Source organism: Pelecanus crispus, chromosome 2 (genome assembly GCF_030463565.1).
Source record: "Pelecanus crispus isolate bPelCri1 chromosome 2, bPelCri1.pri, whole genome shotgun sequence".
In the NCBI taxonomy this organism is placed as follows: domain Eukaryota; kingdom Metazoa; phylum Chordata; class Aves; order Pelecaniformes; family Pelecanidae; genus Pelecanus; species Pelecanus crispus.
In genome coordinates this window covers 145,126,410-145,148,158 of record NC_134644.1, presented here as the reverse complement: position 1 = coordinate 145,148,158, position 21,749 = coordinate 145,126,410, and the positions used below count along the sequence as shown (strand labels likewise).

At 41.2% G+C, this 21,749-nt stretch overlaps 1 protein-coding gene across 1 annotated transcript; it reads right to left on the bottom strand.

The window, feature by feature from the left end:
• Positions 1–641: 641 nt before the first annotated feature.
• On the bottom strand, positions 642–19,176 carry LOC104036482 (carbonic anhydrase 2). Its single transcript, XM_075705115.1, has 7 exons — positions 19,103–19,176; positions 18,330–18,527; positions 7,445–7,563; positions 5,933–6,025; positions 5,103–5,165; positions 3,901–4,056; positions 642–1,485 (listed from the first exon to the last, which is right to left on the bottom strand). Exons 1-7 carry the CDS (start codon positions 19,134–19,136, stop codon positions 1,366–1,368), a joined length of 783 nt encoding a protein of 260 aa, XP_075561230.1. The 5' UTR covers positions 19,137–19,176; the 3' UTR covers positions 642–1,365.
• Positions 19,177–21,749: the final 2,573 nt, after the last annotated feature.

Here is a 21,749-nt window from a genome sequence, read left to right as displayed (position 1 = left end):
TTATAGTATTGCTTTGATCCTGTGTATTTAGAACAGATTTATATTCAGGTATCTATTGCATATGTGTTCATGAAAACACAAGAAATCAGCTAGTAAGGATCCAGCAATGGAAGTTATTGGAAGCTAGTGTATGCCTAGCACTATTTCTGTTGAAAAAAAAACCATCTTGAAGTCATTCATATGATTTCAACAGATATGATACTGTAAGGCTAAAAACCAAACACTGGGGGGACAGTCTTGAAAGATTTGGTTTAGTTGGAGAAACAGACTGGATAGATGTTTTGCATAAAGATGAGGCACCTTGCTTTTGGACTGTCACATAAGGGCAATGTTTAAGCAACTGGTTTGGAGAAGCCCATTCTTCAGTATGATTTTGTTCAAAATTCTTGTGAGGGGATCTTTTATTATGCAGTCAACTTTGATAATTTGTAGTCACTGATCAAAACTAACACTTCCTTCTGCTATCTATCAGAGAGCTACTTAGAGAAAATTTCCTAACATACATGGTTTGCATTCATCTCCAGTGTCATTGAAACCAATTCCCAATACAGGATATGTTTAGTAATTATGCTTAATATGCAAGAATGCCAACAGATTAGTGACCCCTTTCCTGAATTAAAACAACAGCATGGAAGCAAAAATATAAGTATAGATTTATTAGAGAAGTTATCTAAAATACAATATTATTTTCCTCTTTAAATTAGAGCATATATTATTTCAATGAAAAGATATTTTGTATTATTTCTATGGTAATAACAACTTTTAAAGATAATACTTAATTTAGGACATTTTTAATTAAAAAAAAATCCAACACTACCCTTAAGACATAATCAAGGTTGTTGACAGCATGGGTAAAAATGTAAAACTGTCTCAAAAATATTTACATGTCAGTTTCTTAAAATCTAAGAAGTCTAATTATCAATATTCATTTTGCTTAACTTTCTGAAAATACTTTTCCTAAATAGTGTCTATATTCTCTATTCCTGTGCTTTTCACAAAGCTTCAAGTTATCATTAGTTATATGTACTATCGCACCTGTGGATGAGGTTTCTTAAAATGGCTTATTTTGCTATCACCATATGCTCTCCCAACACCCTGTAATACCAAAGTGTCAGTCACAGTAATAGACACCAAAATGCACACAGCCACCCCCCACCTGCCCCAACCCCACACCTTAAGAACGCCTTCCTATTTGGCCAAAAGCCTTTCATATTTCATTAGCTGGCATTTTAGACGCAGAGCAAAAGAAAGAATGGATCTGAGAGACAAGATGTTGCCAGGGCACACATGGCAAAGGTTTGATTTGTGCTTAGCAAGATGGGCTCCTCACAAACACAGCAATTTCTAACACACTCAGCGCTGAGGTTACTGGAAGGAAGCTCTGACTTCTCTGCTCTTCAAAGGCTGACATGGGCGCCAGTTGTCCACCATATGGCACACAGGCTCATTCTCAGCACTGAAGCAAAGGCCACGGAGTTTGCACATCTGTGGAAAAAGGCACAAACATCCTCAAATGCATATTCTTATTTCAGCAGGACTATCTGAGTTATACACCTTAGGCCTCAGCCAGACGTCCAACTCAAAGTTTCACCAGCACTTATGGTCTAGAGATGGCATCACCGCTCACATGTCTCTGCATTTCATCCACACCATCTCCTGTCCCTGACACAGGCTCTCCTGTCCACAAAATATCCTAGCAAGAACTAAGAAAGCACAGAAAACAAAGACCTAGGCACACATTTTCTGAATTCTGTGGACAAAGAGCTGTTTGTCCTTGATCCAGATCTGAATTTAAACCCTTTCAGTATCCTTTGCAAGTTGTACTGTTTTGGCTCTTTTGAAAGTTGGATGTTTTTAATCCAGGTGCGCGTGGGGGAGCGGAGAAAAGACTTTATCCTTGGGCCAAATTAAAGCAGCCAAATTCATTCAAGATCATCTTGATTTTCAAATACTGTGAGAGGGAAAACTGCTCCACATCAATAGGAGCATATTGTAAGGTTTTAGTGCTTGTTCCTAAAGTAAAAATCAGTGTTTGCACAGTCTGATGTAATAAAAGCACCCTGATGTCTAAGAGGGCATCTCCAAAACTAAGACAACAACTGTGCCAAAATAATAAACCACCCCAAATATGATCTCACCTAGAATCATAGAATTGTTTAGGTTGGAAAAGACCTTTAAGATCATCCAGTCCAACCATTGACATCGACAGCTGGAACTGCTGACAGAAATATGTAGGTGGGATACAGGATTTTGTATGAGTCGGGCTGCAGGCCAAGCTTCCCCTCATTCAAGGAGGAAGGCCCCCAGCAGTGACCAGCCCAGGAGAGGACTTTACCTTCAGGACCAACTGGAACAAAGTTTGGAGCTCAACCACTGCCAGAAACTGCTGTGTCACTACAGCAAATGATAACGGGCTCACTACACCCTGCTGTAATATCCAACTTTTATGTATCTTTGGAAAACTAATTCAACTCAAACCCAGGGTCAATACTCTGCTTTATGGTTTCTTGTTTTGATCAGCTTCGGAATGAAAAGGCAGGCTGCCACACCCACTGTTTTGATCTCAAATCCATCTTTGAAATGTCGATGGTAATATGGAGGGGTGTGTGCGGGAGAAACGAGTGGTGTCTTTTACCACTTGTAGGTGGTTAAAGTAGGTGTAGTAGGAAAAACAACTCTATTTTGGTGAATGTGCTCCTGTCCTATAATAAAACTGTATTTGCAAACCTTGGATTATCAGTAGCAATACCAGTAGTTTAGAACAAGTAAACAGTGTCAACTTTAATGCTCCCTTGCAGCTTGTTAATGGTAATTATTGCTATAATTATTATTTCTAATAGTTCTTCCTTAACATAATAAAAGATAGAATAAATGACAAGTCCCACAACAGCTCAGTTGCACTTTTTTCACATCAGCTGAATAAAACACCTCAAATTATGTGTATATTGTTAGCATGTCTGCCATTGATAAAAGGGATTTAAGAGTTTGAAGGGTAAACTAAAGCCCTTCAGGGCTAGTTCATATTTATAGGCTCTAGATTCTATTTATATCTCCCAAGCACACAGATGCAAACCCAAGGATGGAATCTTGCCTCTATGTAATTTCATTAATGGATGGTGCAGAAAGCTAAGGCCAGGTGTGATTTACTTGGCACAAGCTCCTTCCTACTAGGAAGACTCTATCCTCCTCAAGCTGCTCAACAGAAGAAAGGATTTTTTTCAGGCAGCAGACTTCTGGAATCTGCAAGTTTTCTCTCTTCCAAACAATGCAGTTTTGTTAGGATTGTCGCAATTCTGGGTGGGAGTTCCCAGTCTGTTCTGTGCTGAATAGAACTTGTAAAATGAGCTGTGTCCCGGAAATGCTGGAAGATCAACAAACCAACTACAGATCTATGGTGTGAGGCTGTGGATGCAGCATACGTGCTCTTCAGATGCTTGGTGAACCTGGTATCTTCAGGGCAAGTATACCCAGATAGGTGATTTGTGTATGTGCAGCAAACCTGCTGATGCTCACAATACATGCTAGACTAGTTCTGCATGAGCAAATGGTCCTTCCGTGCATGCTACAAATTTCCTAGATTTTTACCACATGGCAGCTGTAATCATGTATCTGGAAAGCCTGATTAAATTTTTAATCCCCACAAAGTTTCCCTGGACTGTGTCCAAATGGAGGACAGCCTTACATTTCACAGCAAACTCTGCTTCCACACATAGAAGCAGAGTCCTACCAGGAGAGGATAACCACTTCAGATACCTATTTTTGACATGTGATGCTAGTTAATACCCTGCAGAGTTCTGCAGTAACATAAACTGCCATTTCAAAGATTATGAGGAGGGCTGAACCAAAGCAATAAATACAACTCCAGTACACATCTACTGGCACTATCCATTGGAGACCTACCTGCTCAGGGCTGACAGTGATGGGCTCCTTCAGAACATGCCAGATCACACATTCATGCAGTGGGGGAGTGGTCAGCGAGCCAGGGTATGTCCAATAGTCTCTACATGCAGGAAGCAGTCCAGTGGGGTCAAAGTCTGTGAAGGAAGCTTGCTTCCCCTACAATAAAGAAAGCAGGTGGGCTAATGTCAGGGAAGACACCATATACACACACTGGGCTTCCAGTAGTAAAGTCTCCTATGGGGAGCTCCATGTTTGGAGAAAGGCAGAAATGGAGTTTGGCATGCAGTGTTGAGTCCCTCCTACAGTACCTTTGGGATTAAAGACTTTCAGCAATATATTTCTTATAATATAAGACTTTCAAGACATTGTTTTTCATTTCAAATGTTGAATTTATGTTCCTAGCTCCTAGAGATATGATTTGACCCTGCCTGAAGAAACAATGAGATTTCAGATGCCAAGTACACAGATGGCACTGGAAATAGAGAACCTGGGAGACCTGTTGGAGAGTCCATTGCAGTACATGGCAACATCCATTTACCTCAAAGGGAGCCTGATGACAAAGGTGATGGTGTAGTTTCATTCTTTACCTTTCCTGTCCACGTTCCTCAATGGCACAGGCCTTTACCACTACAAAAGTACCTTATTACTCACTAAGTACTTTTAGTTTCTCATTACTCAGCTCATTACGATCACACACACGCTTCACACAATATTTAAAATACAGAAAGGCTTTTTTTCCTAGGAGTTATATAACCTGATCAAACTTCTGATCTGGACTCCCTCTATAAATAGCCAAGAGAAGCATGCCCTCTTGAAAGAAGGAAATTTATCCCACAGGTACAGAGATGAGGGGAAGTGCCTTTTGCATCTGTCACCGCTGACTAGAATGGGCACCTAGAAGAGTAGTATAGATTAGGAAGATTAATCCTACCCTACAGGTTTAAATGCAGTTAAAAGACAGAGAAATGTAATCACAGAGATGCAAAATGATCACCATTTTAATATTCTCTGTCCTCTACCACAACTTCATCTGAATCTCTTTTGCATTTAAGATTACAGGAGCATCAGTGTCAATAGCAGTTAGGCTTGTTTTACTTTTGTACATGTAGCAGACTGGGAAGAAGTAAAAAAACCCACTTTCTGAAGAAGACAACACAGCACAGTTGTGATTGGTGTTAACCAACACAGACAACAAATATTACCTTGGTTTGAATAGAGTTCAGAGCATCCACAACTTTCTGTATTTCAGGCCTGGCATTTCCCACCTGTAATACAAACCACATGAAAATAAAATAACCATGCACTTTCATGATTATCTTCAGTTTTCTGTTACAGTTCTCAAGGAAACGTTTTATAGTACATTTCGCCAGGACCATTTCATTACATGAGTATTATAGCAAAAGTGACTGGAACTGTCTCTGTAAAATCATGTCAGTTGACAGTCAGCACAAATAGGTCAAACAAGGACAGTGGACAGAATAAAGTTAATTTCAGTTACAGTGCACAGATTTATTTTTGGACTGGAGCGGTTCTTTTTTCATAGAAATCGCCCTCCTACGTAAAACACAATGAGGCCAGGACAGAGTACACACTGCCGGGGCACAATCACCTTCTTCAATTAGCTGTGAAGACAATTCAGCTAAGCCAAAACACTCTGGACATTTAACAATGACAGGAAAAGGAAAATAGGTGTTTAGGCTGCTCCTACTGCAGATTCATACACACATAACTTTGTAAGTTATGCACATCACCTTTCACTGACAAGAGTTATGGCAGTGTCACTATCGTGATGAAAGCAAGTATGCTGCTATAGGGTTGCCACAGAGATGGATGGCAGTCATACTCCATGGCTGGCGTACAATTTTTATATGGAGAGAAAGGCAAGAATTTGGAGCACCATCTAGTTTGCTATGGGTGTATGCCATATAACCTAATGCTGCCTTATTCTATCCTTTAGGCTCTTAGGTCCCCCTGCAACACAATGAACACACTGGACTCATCCAAACAATACAAAAGAAAAGGTTTAACTAACCTTCATGAAGATGCCTACTACAGCCAAACCATCAGGATGCTTCAAAGCTTCAGCAAATTTACCATATTTTACGTTCCAGTGAACAATATGGAGCTAGGAACAAGAAAACAATAAGGACTATGAAGATGATATTCCATCCAGAGTATTTTACAAACGAGGATGCAGGGAAGTAATTTATTAAACATTAAGAGCAGATGGTGTTTTACTGCTGAGATTTAAAAACTTTTGTGTACAGTTAAGAATTCGTTGAATCATTCTTCCACTTTCAAGTTTCATTTATGCAAAGAGATTTCTGTCATGCATTTTATTTTGCTTCTCACTCTTATTCCCAGATGAGTTTTAAATGCAAACTGTGGCTGTATCGTTCTGCTTTTAGTCTGGTGAAACTCTTGTTATATTCAGCATGAGTTTTTCCTGCATGCAGCCTGCAGGATTTTGATATAGTATTTTAATGCTATGTATCCTGGAGTTCTTATCAACACCGAAAGACATGATTGTCCAGTGTCAGGGAAAAGAGGCACTAACTACAGATCTGACCTGCATTCAGACAGTTTTTGAAAAGTTGTCCTGTCCTTTTCTGGAAAGCCTTTGAAAAGAATATGAAATGTATCTCCAGGTCATGTTAGCCAGGATGTTGCTTTATTTTTGATTTCCGAGTTATTTCTAATTTAAGTTCATCTAGCTGTTTCCCTATATCTGCAAGTTGAGCAAGTAATTATGGTACTGTGAACAGACATAAGGCAATGGCAAGTTTCTCAGATAAGACAAAAGCTACTTCATCTCATGAAAAAACAGCAGAGCCAATGAATTTGTGGGTACATTTCTTTTATCAGTCAATGCAAAACACAGGTTTGTTCAGTCGATACACATTTATGAAAGGGTTAAAAAAGTCTGTCACAGCATCCAGAGGTAGATTTCTAAACAAAGGTGGGCTGCAAGGCACTGAAGTCACTACATTTCAGCAGTGAGACTGTAATACAGAGTCTTAAGTGGGCCAAGGGACATCTGGAGTCTCAAGGATGTTACACAGAGTGCCTGCATGGTCTCACTTTGCTACCTGCCTTCTTCACAGCTCCCCTTGCTTCTTTGCTACCGAAAGATGAAAGGGTCTGCCCCCAAACTATTCTGTTGTTTATATAAATGTCTCTGACATGAAAAATTGAAGCCAGGAAAAGGGGATGTTTTTTTGTACAGAGGTGCTGCAATTCTATTTCTTCATAATTTTCAAGAGTCACCGAGAAAGCAGGGGAAAACCAGGGATAATTAACGTGGGGTTTTCTGCTTCTGTAGTCTCTTTGATATGAAGTAGCCAAAAAAAAAAAAAGTACAATAGTCCTCCAGTTGTAATCTCTGCTCTTACAAGGAATAGGTCCTGGGGTAGCGTTGTACCAGTATCTTCTATGGTACAATCTCTTGCTCTATAAAGATTTGCAGAGAAGCTGCTACTGTGGTAGAATATTAAAAAAGTACTCATTATACACAAAAGACTGGAGAAGGTAAAGCATGTCCTACCTCTGCATCATACTTCACACCATCCACTGTGTGCTCAGACCCTTGGCCCTCACAGGATCCCCAGTGAATGTGAAACTGGGCCAGCCTGTAGACTCCATCCAGCGCTCCTCCTTGCAGCACTGCAAAGCAAAAAGCCGCCATTAGCATCTCCCATAACCTTTGCACTTCAGACGGGAACGTCCATCTCAAATCTTCCAAGTGAATTACAGTTCATTGCTCTGCATGCTGCCATGCTACTCCAGATCGTCTTCAATGGTACATTGCTGCAATATGCCAAAACCAATAATAAACATATAAAACTATAAGTGACTTTACAGTGAGTGTCTCATCAGCAATTTAACAGGCATGCTAATATTACAGGTGACGAGGGGAGAGCTAAGGATGTAACTTTTCTGCCACCAAATAAATAAAAATGGCCAAGAACAGCCTTTATCAGAGGCCCACATAGAGTTATTCTATGAAAGTACACTTGAAGACCAAATCATCTTTCGCTTACTGATGTACTCTGTGTCCCTTCATTTTAGACACTTTATCCATTTAGGCCTTAATCCTGCAAATCCCATGGTGGATTGGATTGATTAAAATGCTTTTGGTTCCAAATTAAAGCTAAACACCCGTTAGCTGTGGGTTGCAGCAAGGTAAAGTGCTAGGCTCAGTGCAAGGCATTGCAGAGATTTGAATTAAAATGTCTTCTCCCTCCCATCCTTTACTCCTCAAGAATGAGTTTTAAAAAATGGTGGTGAGAATGGCAATGCCTGCAGAGGCAGATATTTTTAAAATATGGATTGAAATGAGGCATTTACTTACACTCCCCACTATCTGACATTACTCCTGCTATGGGACTGCTGTAAATGGAGTGCCCAGCCACATTTTCAATTATATGGGAGCGAGTTCCCCTGAGCTCCCTTACGCTGCTTGTTAGTTTTAACCTTGTACATAAACTGTGACCAATCACCATTATGATATGCAGGATCAAGTCCTATTACTGCAAAATGCTCAAGGCACAGACAATGTCTCCTCCAGTGCAGCATAAAGCACAGAACAATAACAAATAGTTCTATTAAATAGAGCTATTTATCTAAATTATTAGAGCAAGGTTTCACACTGGTTTGTGCAGGTTTTTTTTTTTTGCTAAGCGTCTCAAATTCACAATTAAATCTTTAAGATGTTAATATTTAAAAAAAAAATTTTAAAATGTAATTTGAAGTGTAATGTATCTTAGAAATCAATTTCTCTCTATATATGCATAAATATATATACACACAATAAAGTGACAGAAGAGTGTTGAATCAGATATTACATTTAAGTGTGATCTGTGTACGTGCCACAAACAAAATGGTTCGGTGGAGTAAAGATGCTTTCCTCTCAGTCTGCAATTAGTCTAGACACTATCACAATACGTGCATGTATGAAAATATACATCAAATGCAGATAGGAAAAGGTCACTGTCAGTTCAGGTTTGAATAATTCTGATTATATGCAAGCATGGACAACAACAGCCGTGGATACTTGGCAATGGGGTGAGAAGAATTTGACTAAAAACTGGAATACATGAAAATTAAATGTAAGATATATACAAAACACATGAGTTTCCACTGGTGTGCCTTACACGTGCAAAATTTGGGTTCAGTGAACAAATTTAGTATTTGCCTGGGGCTCTTTCTTTGGTAAATATATTTTTTGGTAAAGGTCTCCCAACATGTATTTCTATTTGAAAAATGTGAATATATGTTCCATTGCAGTCTTTGTAATTTCCAATACTGTAGCCAACACTGAACAGCTAACAGACCAAGACTTGCCCTACCTATTTCCAAGCTATGTGATACAAAGAATGGCTACTTAACGTCATTAAATAGGAACATATCTTATTCTACTTTTATGTTTCTGCATGTGCTAGTTGCCAAGAAGCATTACTGTTTCAGGCACAGGACTACAAATCAGAATACTTTTTTTCAGAATGGCGACTGTGAATTTGCATTAGTTCCTTTTCAAAAATGAAGTAATTGGTTGCTGTGTCTTTACAGATGCAAAAATCTTTTAGTCCACACAATTATGTTTCATTTAAAAAATGATGCCATGAAGTTGCAATGTTTCAGTTCCTCTGGCTAATGGACTTGCTGCTCATTGCAGGTATAAACGGACTGAGGTTCCACCATTCCCCAACCTCAGAAAGCACTAGCGCAGCACAGGTTAATCTGCCATTATTAATCAATGGAAAGCATGCTGAAAAGCAGAACCATGCAATCTTCTTAAATCCATTTGCAGTGTTATTTCTTTACAGTTTGCTATAGTCTCGTAAAACTCAAAAGATGCAGAAAAATCTCTTTGCAGTTTTTGCTTACTTTTCTTATTCTGTTGTTCTCAAATCCAGCACTAGCTTATTTTGACTCACAGCAGAGCATTCAAAAAAAGTAATAATTAGATTAGTGTAAATGAACACAAATTCAGCAGGCTTAATTACAGAACAGCCCTTCTTGTTCTAGCCTACATTAAGCAGGTTGGTTTGTTTTTGGTTTGTTTTTTTTTTTTTAATTTTTTTAATACTTCTCAGCCTTTCTAAAGAAGTAAAATTTAAAATCAGACTTAAAAGGCAAAGTTCATCAGAGCTTTAGTTTTTTCCAGCACAAGCTTTTTAAACTGTGAATAAATGCTACCAGCTTTTGCAAAGTAAAATTAATCAAGAATCAGAGCAACATTCACACCAGGAACTTCCCTGTCCTGTGTGACATGAACATCAATTCAGGCCACACTGATGATAGAAGTCCAATTATTCCATCCCCTTTTTTTGAGGGATGAGGAAATTCTGATCCATATTTGAGCATCTCATCATTAGCTCCCTTCCTTTTGAAATTAGTATTACTGTGCACCATCCTGGAAATACATAAGTTGCTGTGCTCCCTTTTGTTATACAGCACAGCTTCAGATGCAAGGTGAAGACAGCACCAGCCAACCTAGAAAAAAACATTCTTTTCTTACAGGTTCATCCTACTCAACACATTCTACGTCAGTAACCCGGTCTCCATAGATGTGTAATAGCCCAAGAGGCAACAGCTTGAAAATGCAACTTTTTTTTCCCTCTATTTGAGAGTTATTTGAAATGTTACAGTGAGACAAATCTGGAGCTACTTTGCTTAGATTAAGAAATGGTTACCGTTTTCAACCTTCTACCCTTTACTGGAGAAGTAATACTAGTAACATCCAGTAATTATATTGCACTGTTATTAAATGATCTCATAACATTTTCTAAATTAGGTGAACATAAGTTAGAACATTAGCAGCACTAATTTGGAAAGTCAAATAACCACACGAACTATTCCATTTATGTCTGTGGGATTTCTTGGATAAAGAAGGTGAACTTGATTTGTCTCCATTACGCTTTCTTAGGATATTTGGAAACACAGGGAAATCTAAGGGCATTTTGCTGCATCTGGGACAGCTGTTTACTGAGACCACACAACTTCACTGTTCTATGTAAAGGCAAGTCACCAGGTAGTTACCTTTCCCATGTAGAACAGAACAGCTTTGTAAAAAAAATACTGTGGACCACTTCATATCTTTTTTCAGGAAGTGGCAGCATTCACATCTGTGAATTTTTGCAGGAATACTGTGGAATTACTGTTATTTAGCTACCTCCTATGAGGTGTTCTCTCTCTACAGGAGATTAATAAATCTTATCAAGGCAATAAACCTGCCAAAGAAATAATCGAAATGGCTGAACTACAAGATCATTTCATGAGTTAGAATGAATTCATTTCTGTTATACAAATTAGTGTGGTAAGGAAAATACTAAAGTTTGTTGTTCTGAGAAAATGCAGAATGAGAAAGTGTTCTTCAAATGCAAATCACTGACAGCAAAGTTCCTTCCAGTAGTTGAAGTAATGGGTCCACTACACCACAACAGATGTCTAGAGCTCCAAACTCAGGAAATTTAGTTCTGAGATTCCACCCAACAAAAACCTAGCAGCAGGACATTTCAAGCATCTGCCTTTGATGACAGCCCTCTTGCACACACACTGCTCTGGCATAAAGAAAGTCATGATTCTGTATCAGCCTACACTAGATGTGGACACATATATGATGTATCAGCCTACACTAGATGTGGACACATATATGATGTTGTAGGTATGTGTGTATGTAAATATATGCATAGTATATACATTAATGTTAATGTTTTCTGAGCTTCTGTGTATATACAGACATCTGTATGACAGAAAACAGGCCTTGAGGAGACAAAGTAGATGAAGCATTACTTGAGGAAAAAAAATCTTGAGCACCATGCACTATTAATGGCACAAAAAAGGCTCTTACAAGGATGCTCAGGGATTAGCCTTGTGTTCTTATGCAAGGATGGGCTTCCCCATCTGACAGACTGAAGAGTTCAGTTAGGGTGAGCTGTCACTTCTGTGAAATGTGGAGTACAGCACGTCACATTTGGGAGATCTTTCCTTCTTTATGTTATCTCTTTCAGACATTCCTCCTAGGATGCTGTATCATGATAAGCAAGAGAGCAAGACAGCACACAGGCACCCAACTTTAGGGATCATACTTGCAGAAAACATCTATAACGGGTTTCACCAAGAGAAAAACTACGTAATTAGTATCTCATGAGAAAAAAAACCCTACTCTGACCTTGCTAGAGGGTTAGCCTGATAAGGCAACAAGGATGTTCCACAGAGATAGACCAGAATGAAACATCTGCCAAAATGCAGCAGGTCTGCAGACGTGTATCAACAGCATGTCAGTGATTCCGATTCACCTCAGCTGAACTATTTCATCCAGACTGGGTAGCAGTAAAAGCCAGAGACACTCTGACCTGCTTAAGGATACAAAGTCATTTAGGTTCTTAACTTTCCTCCCACTCCCTGGGACCAGTGGAGTTTATTTCTCATGTAATCTTTTAAATGGAGATTCTCTGAGAATTGTAATGTGCTGTACTGAGTCCCTGATCAGCCTTCAATCCTCATGTTTCACACCATATGAGATGACAATGACTTTGTAAGAACTAAGTTGGAAGCATTAAAATTCTCTTAAAAGTAAGAATTGGTTTAATTTCTGATAATAATAGCTATACTACTAATCTCAGTGACTGCTTACAGTACTGAAAATTGTGTATTGGACATGGTGCTCATACTACATTGAGATCTAATGAAGGATGAACAAACTAAGGTGTGAGCATTGCCTCTATATACGCAGCAGTCCCTCATGCCTGTAAGTAAATGAACAAATATATTGGCTGGGAAGAGTAGTCATGGTGACATCTGGCACACAGCTTCATTACATTTTACAAACAAACATTTCCAAGTGGCCCCAGCTGATAACAGCTGACTAGTTTTTCCTGGTTTTGCACTAAAAGTGCCTCCAGAGGAGGCATTTGGAAGAAGGGAAGGAAGTTGTCATCATTCTTAAACACACAAGCCATGTCACATTTCTGCTGAGAAGTTGCATGTTAAAAAAAAAAAACCAAAGAAGTTGATGTAAATGAAGAAGGCACTTATGGGCTCTGTAAAGAAATGTAGGCCTGAAACATGAAGGACTGATCTCAAGCTCTCTCATCTTCCTTTCCAGATCCTGGAAGTACTAGAACTATTCTCAAGTCACCCACTTATGTAGGCTTTGCAGCTTCTGGTGATCCCAGTTCACTAGAGAAATGACTAAATGACCACACACCCTCTGGGACCTCTGACTTTCTAGTCAAGCAGCGCACAAAAGTACTTGTGACACATAGGCAGGTGTCTGAATACTGTAAGCAGCCAGTTCCCTGATTTATGATTCAGAAGGGTCAGCATATTGCTTAGGCTACACTGTACTGTGGACCTTCAATCCATGACTGTATATCGATAACATGCAATATTATTCTGGCATAGCTAATGTTACATCTTCAGAGCTAGGAAGCCTAAAAATAGCCCAGTGGCAGTGACTTGGATTAAGAGATGTGCCTTAAGGACAGCAGACCCGTGTGTTTCTTCCACAGTTTACCTGCTGAGGCAGAAGTGTAAGAAAAGAGCAATGGTAGCAGAACTTTCAGAGTAACTCACTGCCAACTAAGCAATGCTAACGCACTGGCTGTTGAATAACAAATACAATAAAATAAATTGGTTTGTTTACAGCGAGTCATAATTCAAGACAGTTAAAGCATCCTAATTAATATTTACAATAATAGGAAGAATTTGGCAATGTATTTGATTACAACTACTGAAAGCCTCCCAAGGGGTGCTAGTTCCAAGTTCAATAGAGTATTTTCATGTCCCTAGGTCTCATAATTTTAAAGTTCTACTATGACTGAATACCTGCAAAAGTGTCATATTTACTCCAGACTCTCTCTTAGATTTCAATATTACCTCTAGCTCAGCAGCAATAAAGGAAAATAAAATAGTTGAGACTCGTCCACCAGCAGAAATTACCAGGACATTTAGCAATGTCTCTAGAGCTGTGCACCATAGTTGCAATTCACTTCTGTCAGGTTCTACAGCTAAAACATGATACTTTAACATTCTTGTTATGGAATAAATTAATTGCTGATTGACTTCTTTCTTTTATAAGCTCATCATACACATGATCAGAAAATACTGATACAGTGCCTACAGCTGTGAAATTCCCATTTGAATTTCTGGTTTTAGGTGCATTCTGACAAGTTTTCTAGGAAACATACATAGAGAACACATTGCAAGTTTGTTACAAAATCTTCTTTCAGGCTCTTGAGGCTTTCTTGAGCAACATCACTTCCAGTGGTTTTACAGCTCTGACAAGTCACTGTTTATCTCTATCTTTTCAAGCAAGTGAAATGTTATACTCATCTTTACAGCAGACTATAATATAAAGTGTTTAGTATGATAAAGTAAGTACCGTTAATGAGACACTCCTTTGCTATAAAGTTCCTAAAATAAGATGTATTATTATAATTTAACGGTTATCAGCACCATTGGCTTCACCCGTACATGGAAGGTCAGGTGGATGAACCAGAATTTGTAGTTTTATTCCTAGTGACAGTTTTATCATAATTAATTTTTTATTTAAAGTTATAGAAATTTTAAAGATGAATGCCTACAAATACTTGAACCTTCACCATTATTAAAAGGCAGTGGACATGAGAACTAAGAAATCAACTGCAAGAAGTGAAGGAGAAGAGAAACTAAGTAAAAACTGGAAGAGGAAGTTCACTGTTCACTTTCCGCATACAAGTCCAAGAAAACATTCTGAAAGACTGCAAGGAAGCAAGACAGAAGGTACCCTTCTATCTAAGAGAAAATCATGGAATTTCAGCAAACAAAAAAATGTTCATAAACACGGCAATGCCAATTTGTGAATTTTCTTTCTGGACACCATTTCTACCAGCTAGCAACTGTGAAACATGAAGGGGATTCACTTTGGGAATTGACTGAGCCTTTGGAAGTATATTCTGGAATATAACAGCTGTCACGTAGCTCAAGAAACTCAAAGGCTGTACTACAAGAACTGAAAAAGAAGATTTGGGGGTAATTGCTTAGGAAGAGGGTTTTTCTAAGCATGCTTAGTAACACTTATGCATATCTAATAAAATTAACAAGGAATTAAAACAAAGGCAGGCTCTAAAGCTATCAAAGATTTTAACATTATTTCTCTGTTCAGACATCACTGTAAGAGAAAATTGTCTAGGTCATAGGTATAATTACAGCCCGAGTCAAGAGTTATGTCTATAAAGCTCCACCTATTAGTAAAGAGATCGTCTAAGAGCAGAGAAGAAAGCATTTCCTTCTGTGAAGATACACTATTCTGTGAAGATACACCTGCCTATGTGTCACAAGTACTTTTGTGCGCTGCTTGACTAGAAAGTCAGAGGTCCCAGAGGGTGTGTGGTCATTTAGTCATTTCTCTAGTGAACTGGGATCACCAGAAGCTGCAAAGCCTACATAAGTGGGTGACTTGAGAATAGTTCTAGTACTTCCAGGATCTGGAAAGGAAGATGAGAGAGCTTGAGATCAGTCCTTCATGTTTCAGGCCTACATTTCTTTACAGAGCCCATAAGTGCCTTCTTCATTTACATCAACTTCTTTGGTTTTTTTTTTTTGACATGCAACTGCTGAGCAGAAATTGCACACAGATTATTTTTGTTTAAAAAGTTAACTTTTATTTTACATCCTTACTATGCTAAAGAATACAGATGGGATATCATTTTAAGAAATCCTTTTTTTTTTTTTAGATTTTTAGGTTTTCACTGATATGGGCAGAAGCTTTATTTGTGTGCATACATATTCTTGTATGCACATGCATAATGTAACAGATATACATTTGGGAGGAAGAGTCTTTTATCTGGGGGAAATATTTTGCATGAAAATTCTGAATATCCTGATATCTACTTGTTGTTACTTGTGATCAACAGCATTCACATTACATATTTTCTGAAACAAAGAAAGAAATAACAACTACTTTCAAAGACTTTTATCTGAACATGTATTTTAGCTTTCTTACCTATTTTCACCATACTATTTTTAGTATGTAATACTCTATTTTTTATTGCAAGAACTCATTTTGCATACCCTGAAGAGCAGGAGTCAGACATTAATACCTAGAACTGCTGTTCAATTTACTTCCATGGCATTAGTTATGAGCCTGAAGATTCTTAATGAATGGATCTACTTCTTTGTTTGTGAATAATCTTCAAGACATGAGTAATTGCACACAATGATCTTATTACTTCATTTTGCGCCTACTACCACAGATAATTCATTTCTGCCTATGGGACAGCTCATAGAAGCACACACTATAGCCTGTGGGAAGTATTTACAGGATTTTCTTCCATTGTCTTCTGTAAAACACACCAGCACATAACAATTTCACATAGTTTCTCCTTCTGACTGTTGTGTGATGTCTAACCAAGACTTTGGTACACACATTAGTTAGTCTCAAATTCAGAAAATAGGAGCGAATCAAGCACAGTCAAGTCAGACAGCTCTATTTTGTGTAAGGAAAGTAGGTTACCTAGTTAACTGCATACAAATGAAGCCATTAAGTGTGCTGCCAGGTAGATTCTATGCACTGTAATTTTCAAGAGGAAGCGTGATACTGAAGGATCCATCCTTACCTGGCCTCATAGAGGTCTGTTCAATGGGTTTTTTTCCCTAAAGGATAATCGGTTTCTGATTCACTAATTGAGTTACGAAGAATCTTTCTACTTGCATCTCTTACCCTCCCACTCTGAAAGCTGTGTCACTGCATATCTGTCAGAGGATCCCTGCCACAGATGTTCTGGTTCCGCACTGACTTTTCATAAAAAGCATTCTTCCTGCAGACATGTCTTTAGATTACTATATGTTCCTACCATTTTTTCCTCCCAAGTTACCAAATACAACCTAATTTTCACAGTCTTTCCAAACTTATGCACACACAAAGTGAACATGTAATAGTTTTGTTATACTGTGAGGACCTGAGCCTGTTTCCTTAGGGCTCAGTGAGAGCAGGATGACAGTGAAAGCAGACTCGCATGTATCTGGTGAAGACATAATCCTTTTTTTGTACTCTGAATCATTTACATTATTCTCCATGACACTGTTAAAATGAACATGCATTCAGCTCCTTCAGCTCCTCAGTGCTTCAAAAGAATAAACACTAAGAAGTCAGAATCCCTTTTTCCCTTTTTCTTTTTTTAAAACCATACAAATATTAATATGGATGCTCTGCCTAAGTTATACATGGACCTATGTGTACTTATATGACTGAACACTTATAGCTGACCACTTAATGTTGTTCAGTATAAAGACTGCAATTAAAATACAAAGTCAAATTCTTAGTGTGATGCTGAATGTCTGTTATACTGTTACATTACATTACCTGCAAAAACCCCACATTTTTAGTAGGCATGGACCATTTGTTTTCGGCACCATTCCCTAAATGACATTGCCAACAAAACGCTTAGGAAAAATAGGGCACTCGCTCAAGCAAGTTAAATCAGGCAGTGTCTAGAGAAGGCAGTGACTTACAGTGGGATTGTTTTTGCTGTCTAAATTAAAAATAGAGGCACATTCATTGTAGCAGGGTGATGATTTCTGCAAATTCAGCCAGCTGAAAAACTACAATTAAAGACAACCTACAAAACCCTTGTTGCAACTGCAGCTTGGACTCTGTCTGTCCATCAACACGGCCATTCCTTTCGCTAAGGATTACTAAAAGGTTTGCAGGATTCAGTGCTTAATTTCACCACAGTACGACGAATAGTAGGACGCTGTGGGACTGCCTGCTAGCAAACTTTGTAGGAAGTGTCAGATATATTATCTTTATCTAGAGAGCCCAGCATCAAGAAATATCAGGGATAATGCTTGTTTAAATTACAGAAGAACAAAGAGGTATATTTTAATCATTCCTCTGTTTCTGTGCTAACCTGGGAGCATATCAGCTTCAGAAATATGAAATAATATTTTGATAACCAACAAAACTGTTTCCAAACTATTCCTACTTCAAGTTGTTAACTGCAATCCGTTGTTATTTTAAGGCAAATTTCTTCCTATGATGTATTTTGCCTCTTCTTTTAACCATTTGGTTGGTAGCTTATGCTGAGCTATGCCTAAAATTGTTCCTGTCAAATAATCATCTTTTTTTTTTTTCCTCTCCACAGCTGAGCTCTTATCCAAATCCTTCCGATATAAACAAACATAAAGCAATTCACTTCCCTGGAGTTTAGAGCAGGGCAGCTCAAAACTGCCCAGATAGGCTTGGTTTTCTACTCGCAGGAGCTCAGTATCCTTCTAAAGGGTTGACGCTGAATCCTAAGGGCTGAATCCTGACCTTACTGAAGCCAAAACACTTTGGTGTTTTTTGTCTTTAAAAACCCCTACGGCATCAGTAGGCATTTTAGCAGCAGTGTTAGTAGCAGTTTCTCCCATCTCCACCCCTGCACACAAAGATGAGGTCTCACCTGACTTGTCAGAAGAATCATCAAACTCCACGTTGAAGGAGTGCCCGTTGTTGACTATGTTTCTAGCCGTGCCGGCGTCATAACTGAAGCTGAGAGGCTTCAGAGAGGAGTCGTACCTGGCAGACTTGCTGCTAATGGCAATAGGGGACTGGCGCTCTCCATTGGCGAGGGGGAAGTGTTCGTGCCAGTGAGCGGGTCCTGCAAGACAGCGGAAAGCAGCTCAGCGGGAAAAGACACGAAGCTGGGGGATATAAGCGATAAATAACCCTCACGCTAGAAACCGGGATGCTTTAACACCGGCACCAGCCTTTAATAATGTACCATCTGTGCGGGCTGCCGGTGCTGGCAACACCCGAGAGGAAATCCCACCGGGGGACCAAGGCAGGGGCCCGGCAGCCCCCGAGCCTCGGAGGCTGAGGCTGGGATTTTACCGGGGAGTCCTTCTAGAGGCCACCCCGTCCCGCTGGAGCGGCGCCCCGTCCTCCCCTCTTCCTTGCGCCGTTAACCGAAGTACTGGAATGCCCGCAGGAAAGGCGAAGATGCTCCAGGCAAAGCGCGCGGCGCGCCTGGCTCGCTGCTCAGGCGCAGGTGGCATCTCAAGGTTAAAAGGGGGACATATAAAATAAAATAAAGTGGCACCCAGCTCCTTCCCGCTGGGGGCAAGGGCTCGGTGCGAGGCGCGGCGGGCAGGTCCCGGGGAGCTGCTCCCGGGCAGCTGCCGCAGGTGTCCCGGGCCGCGCCGGCCGGAGCCCCGCGCCCCGCCGGGCACTCACCGTCGTGGCTGCCGTACCCCCAGTGCTGGGACATGGTGCGCCGCCGGGCTGCGTCCGCCGAGCCTGCCGCAGAGCCGTGGTGGCCGCGGCGGGCTCTCAGGGGCTTTTATAGGCTCCCGCCAACTCCATGCCCTTCTCCGGGGCCGGAGGAAGGGGTGGGGAGCGCCGGCGGGGGCGGAGGGAGACTCCGCCGGGGGCGGAGAGAGCCGCGTCCTATAACGCGCGATCCGCCGCGGCCGCGGAGCTGCGCCGGGCCGGGCCGGGCCGGGCCGCCAGCGCCCCCGGGAGCCGGGCGGGGAGGCGCGGAGCGGCCGCGGAGCGGGCAGGGCGGGAGCGGGAGCGGGGGCGGCCCGCCCTCCCTCCCTCCCTGTCTGCCTGCCTGCCCGCCCGCCCGCCTGCCTCCCTGCCCGCCCGCCTGCCCCCGCACTGCGCACCTGCGGGCGGCCGGCCGCTACGCGAGGCGCCGCGGAGCGCCGTGACCTTGGGGAGGCGGCGGGAGCCGGTGTCGGGCGGGCGGCGGGTGCGGGCGTCCGTGCGCGGGTGTGAGCGAGTGCGTGAGTGCGTGTGAGTGTGTGTGTGTGTGCGTGCGTGTGAGTGTGTGCGCGTACGTGCGTGTGCGGGGGAGCGGGCGCGCGGCCCCCTGCGGCTCCCTGCCGCGGTGCGGGGGCAGGCCCGGCAGGCAGGGCACCCCTCCGGGGGGGGGGGGGGCGCCTGCATCCTGCCGCGCCGCGGGGGGGTGTTCTATAGGCGCCGGGTTTTGGAAGGGATTAACGGGGGGATTTGGAGGCGGAGATCAACGCGCTCAGCCGAGGGGAGCGGTGGCCACGCTTCGGAGGAATGAGGACGTCAGTGCTTGTTACTTGATAGTGTATTTTTTCCAGTCACTTTCGGGGAAGACGGCAGGCAGAGCTGCGCTTGTATTCACTTCTTAGTATTTAGGAAATACATACTTACCGTGAGCGCGGTGCAGCCAGCCCTCCCGAGGAGGGACTCGCCAGAATGAAATTGAGCGATGCATATTTTAGATGGTTTGCTGTTGCTCAACACCCCGGCGCGTTATCGCAGGCCAGGAGGGGTCGGCCCTCCAGAACCCTTCTGCAATCGGCTGAATTCGGCCGGGTGCTGAGCCTCCGCGTCCCTGCCTGCAGCGGGGCCGGCTGTCCCCGTGAAGCAGCTCGGACGCAAGTGGGTTTGCAGATGATCCTCTTCGAATGCTTTTCCGTGTCCTCTGAGCACTTTTTGGTATGGGAATGACGTAACTGTAATATTAGTTTATCCCATTTTTCTTATTTATTCAAATGTGGGTTTAATTTTATCCTGTTGCGATTCAACCACAGAGGTCCAAATTCTGTTGTCAGTAAGGTCATTGTAAATGGAGAATAACCAGCACCAGAATGACTCTGTCATTTACATTCAGCACTGTAAAATGTGTGTCATTTGTTTTTCTTTCTTTGGGGGGGGGAAGTCTATTCATACAATGTGGTTACTGTTGCTAATAGCAAAAGGAACCAGCTGGGAAATTGCTTATAAAAATTAAAAGCATTTCTCAGACCTCTTCAAGTATAAGCAGAAAATATTTAAAGCTTATTACTGATTAACACAGTGTGTGTCCTCTTACTTTTGCATGCCTCTACTCAAGATGATTTAGCAACCACAAAATGGAAATGTGAAGGCAAAACTGTATACACAGAAGTTATTTAGAAGTGGCTGTGGTGTATGTGACGTAACAACAGCAAGTGGGAATGCACATGTTAGAAGTTTATTAGGAATTCCTTGTTTGCCCATTATAGATACTTCCTGGCAATCACTTTTAAATCTGCTGATTGTGCTGTCCAAGTGTATTGACAGTCTCTCATAAACACATATACAAAACCATATAGGTAAGAATCATCAAAGAATAAAGCAGAAAACATCCCTTTATGTTGTAGGAAGGAATAAGATTTCTGCACATTTCAGAAGGCTTCCTTCCATTTAATCTTACTACAACAAAAAATTCAGCCCGATTCCCCTGCACTCTCATATGTCAAGTTTCCACTGACGTCAGAGGGAGTACCACATAAAGGACAAGTACAGGATTAAGCACGACACAATGTTTGGCATGGTAGGCTTCCTCAAAGATCTACTTAGAGTTCTTATGAGGGAAATGAAGTCAATCAGCAGCACCAACGAGGGACTGGGATTTTAATTACATGAATCTTCATTTTATCACATTATTTCTATCAGGAGGTATGTGGTACTTGCTAAGCACACACAGACATACATCCACAAATAGAAGGTCCATTGTTCTTAAAATGTTCTTTAAAAAAAAAAAAAATACCCATTTTCTTTGATCATTCAGCAGTTAGTATTTGCAGGCTTGAGCCCATGCCAAGAAGCTGCTATTGAGAGCCTGGTATTGACTTGGGCTTGTAGATTCCAGACTCCTTCTCTTCTGTCTCCCGCCTGCACCAGACTCCTCTAATCTGGGACTATGGTTTTATTGCAGAATGCAATGTCTCCAAGGCGGCCATAAGGTAGCCTCAAAGAAGTTGGATACTGGAAACAGTACAGTCCAGATAATACTGCACCTTGGTGAAGCTGCTTGGCAGTGACAAAAAGCAAGGCATGCTAGCAACAGCAAAAGGACATAATACACATCAGCACGGTA

Bases quoted from the DNA above. Each gene is read 5' to 3' on its own strand.
- LOC104036482 (XM_075705115.1), bottom strand. From the start codon at position 19,136: ATGTCCCAGCACTGGGGGTACGGCAGCCACGACG. The intron at 18,528-19,102 runs GTGAGTGCCCGG...GCTGTCTTGCAG, and splicing joins GGGGTACGGCAGCCACGACG to GACCCGCTCACTGGCACGAA. The intron at 1,486-3,900 runs GTAGGTCTCCAA...CTTTTTCCACAG, and splicing joins TCACTGTCAGCCCTGAGCAG to ATGTGCAAACTCCGTGGCCT.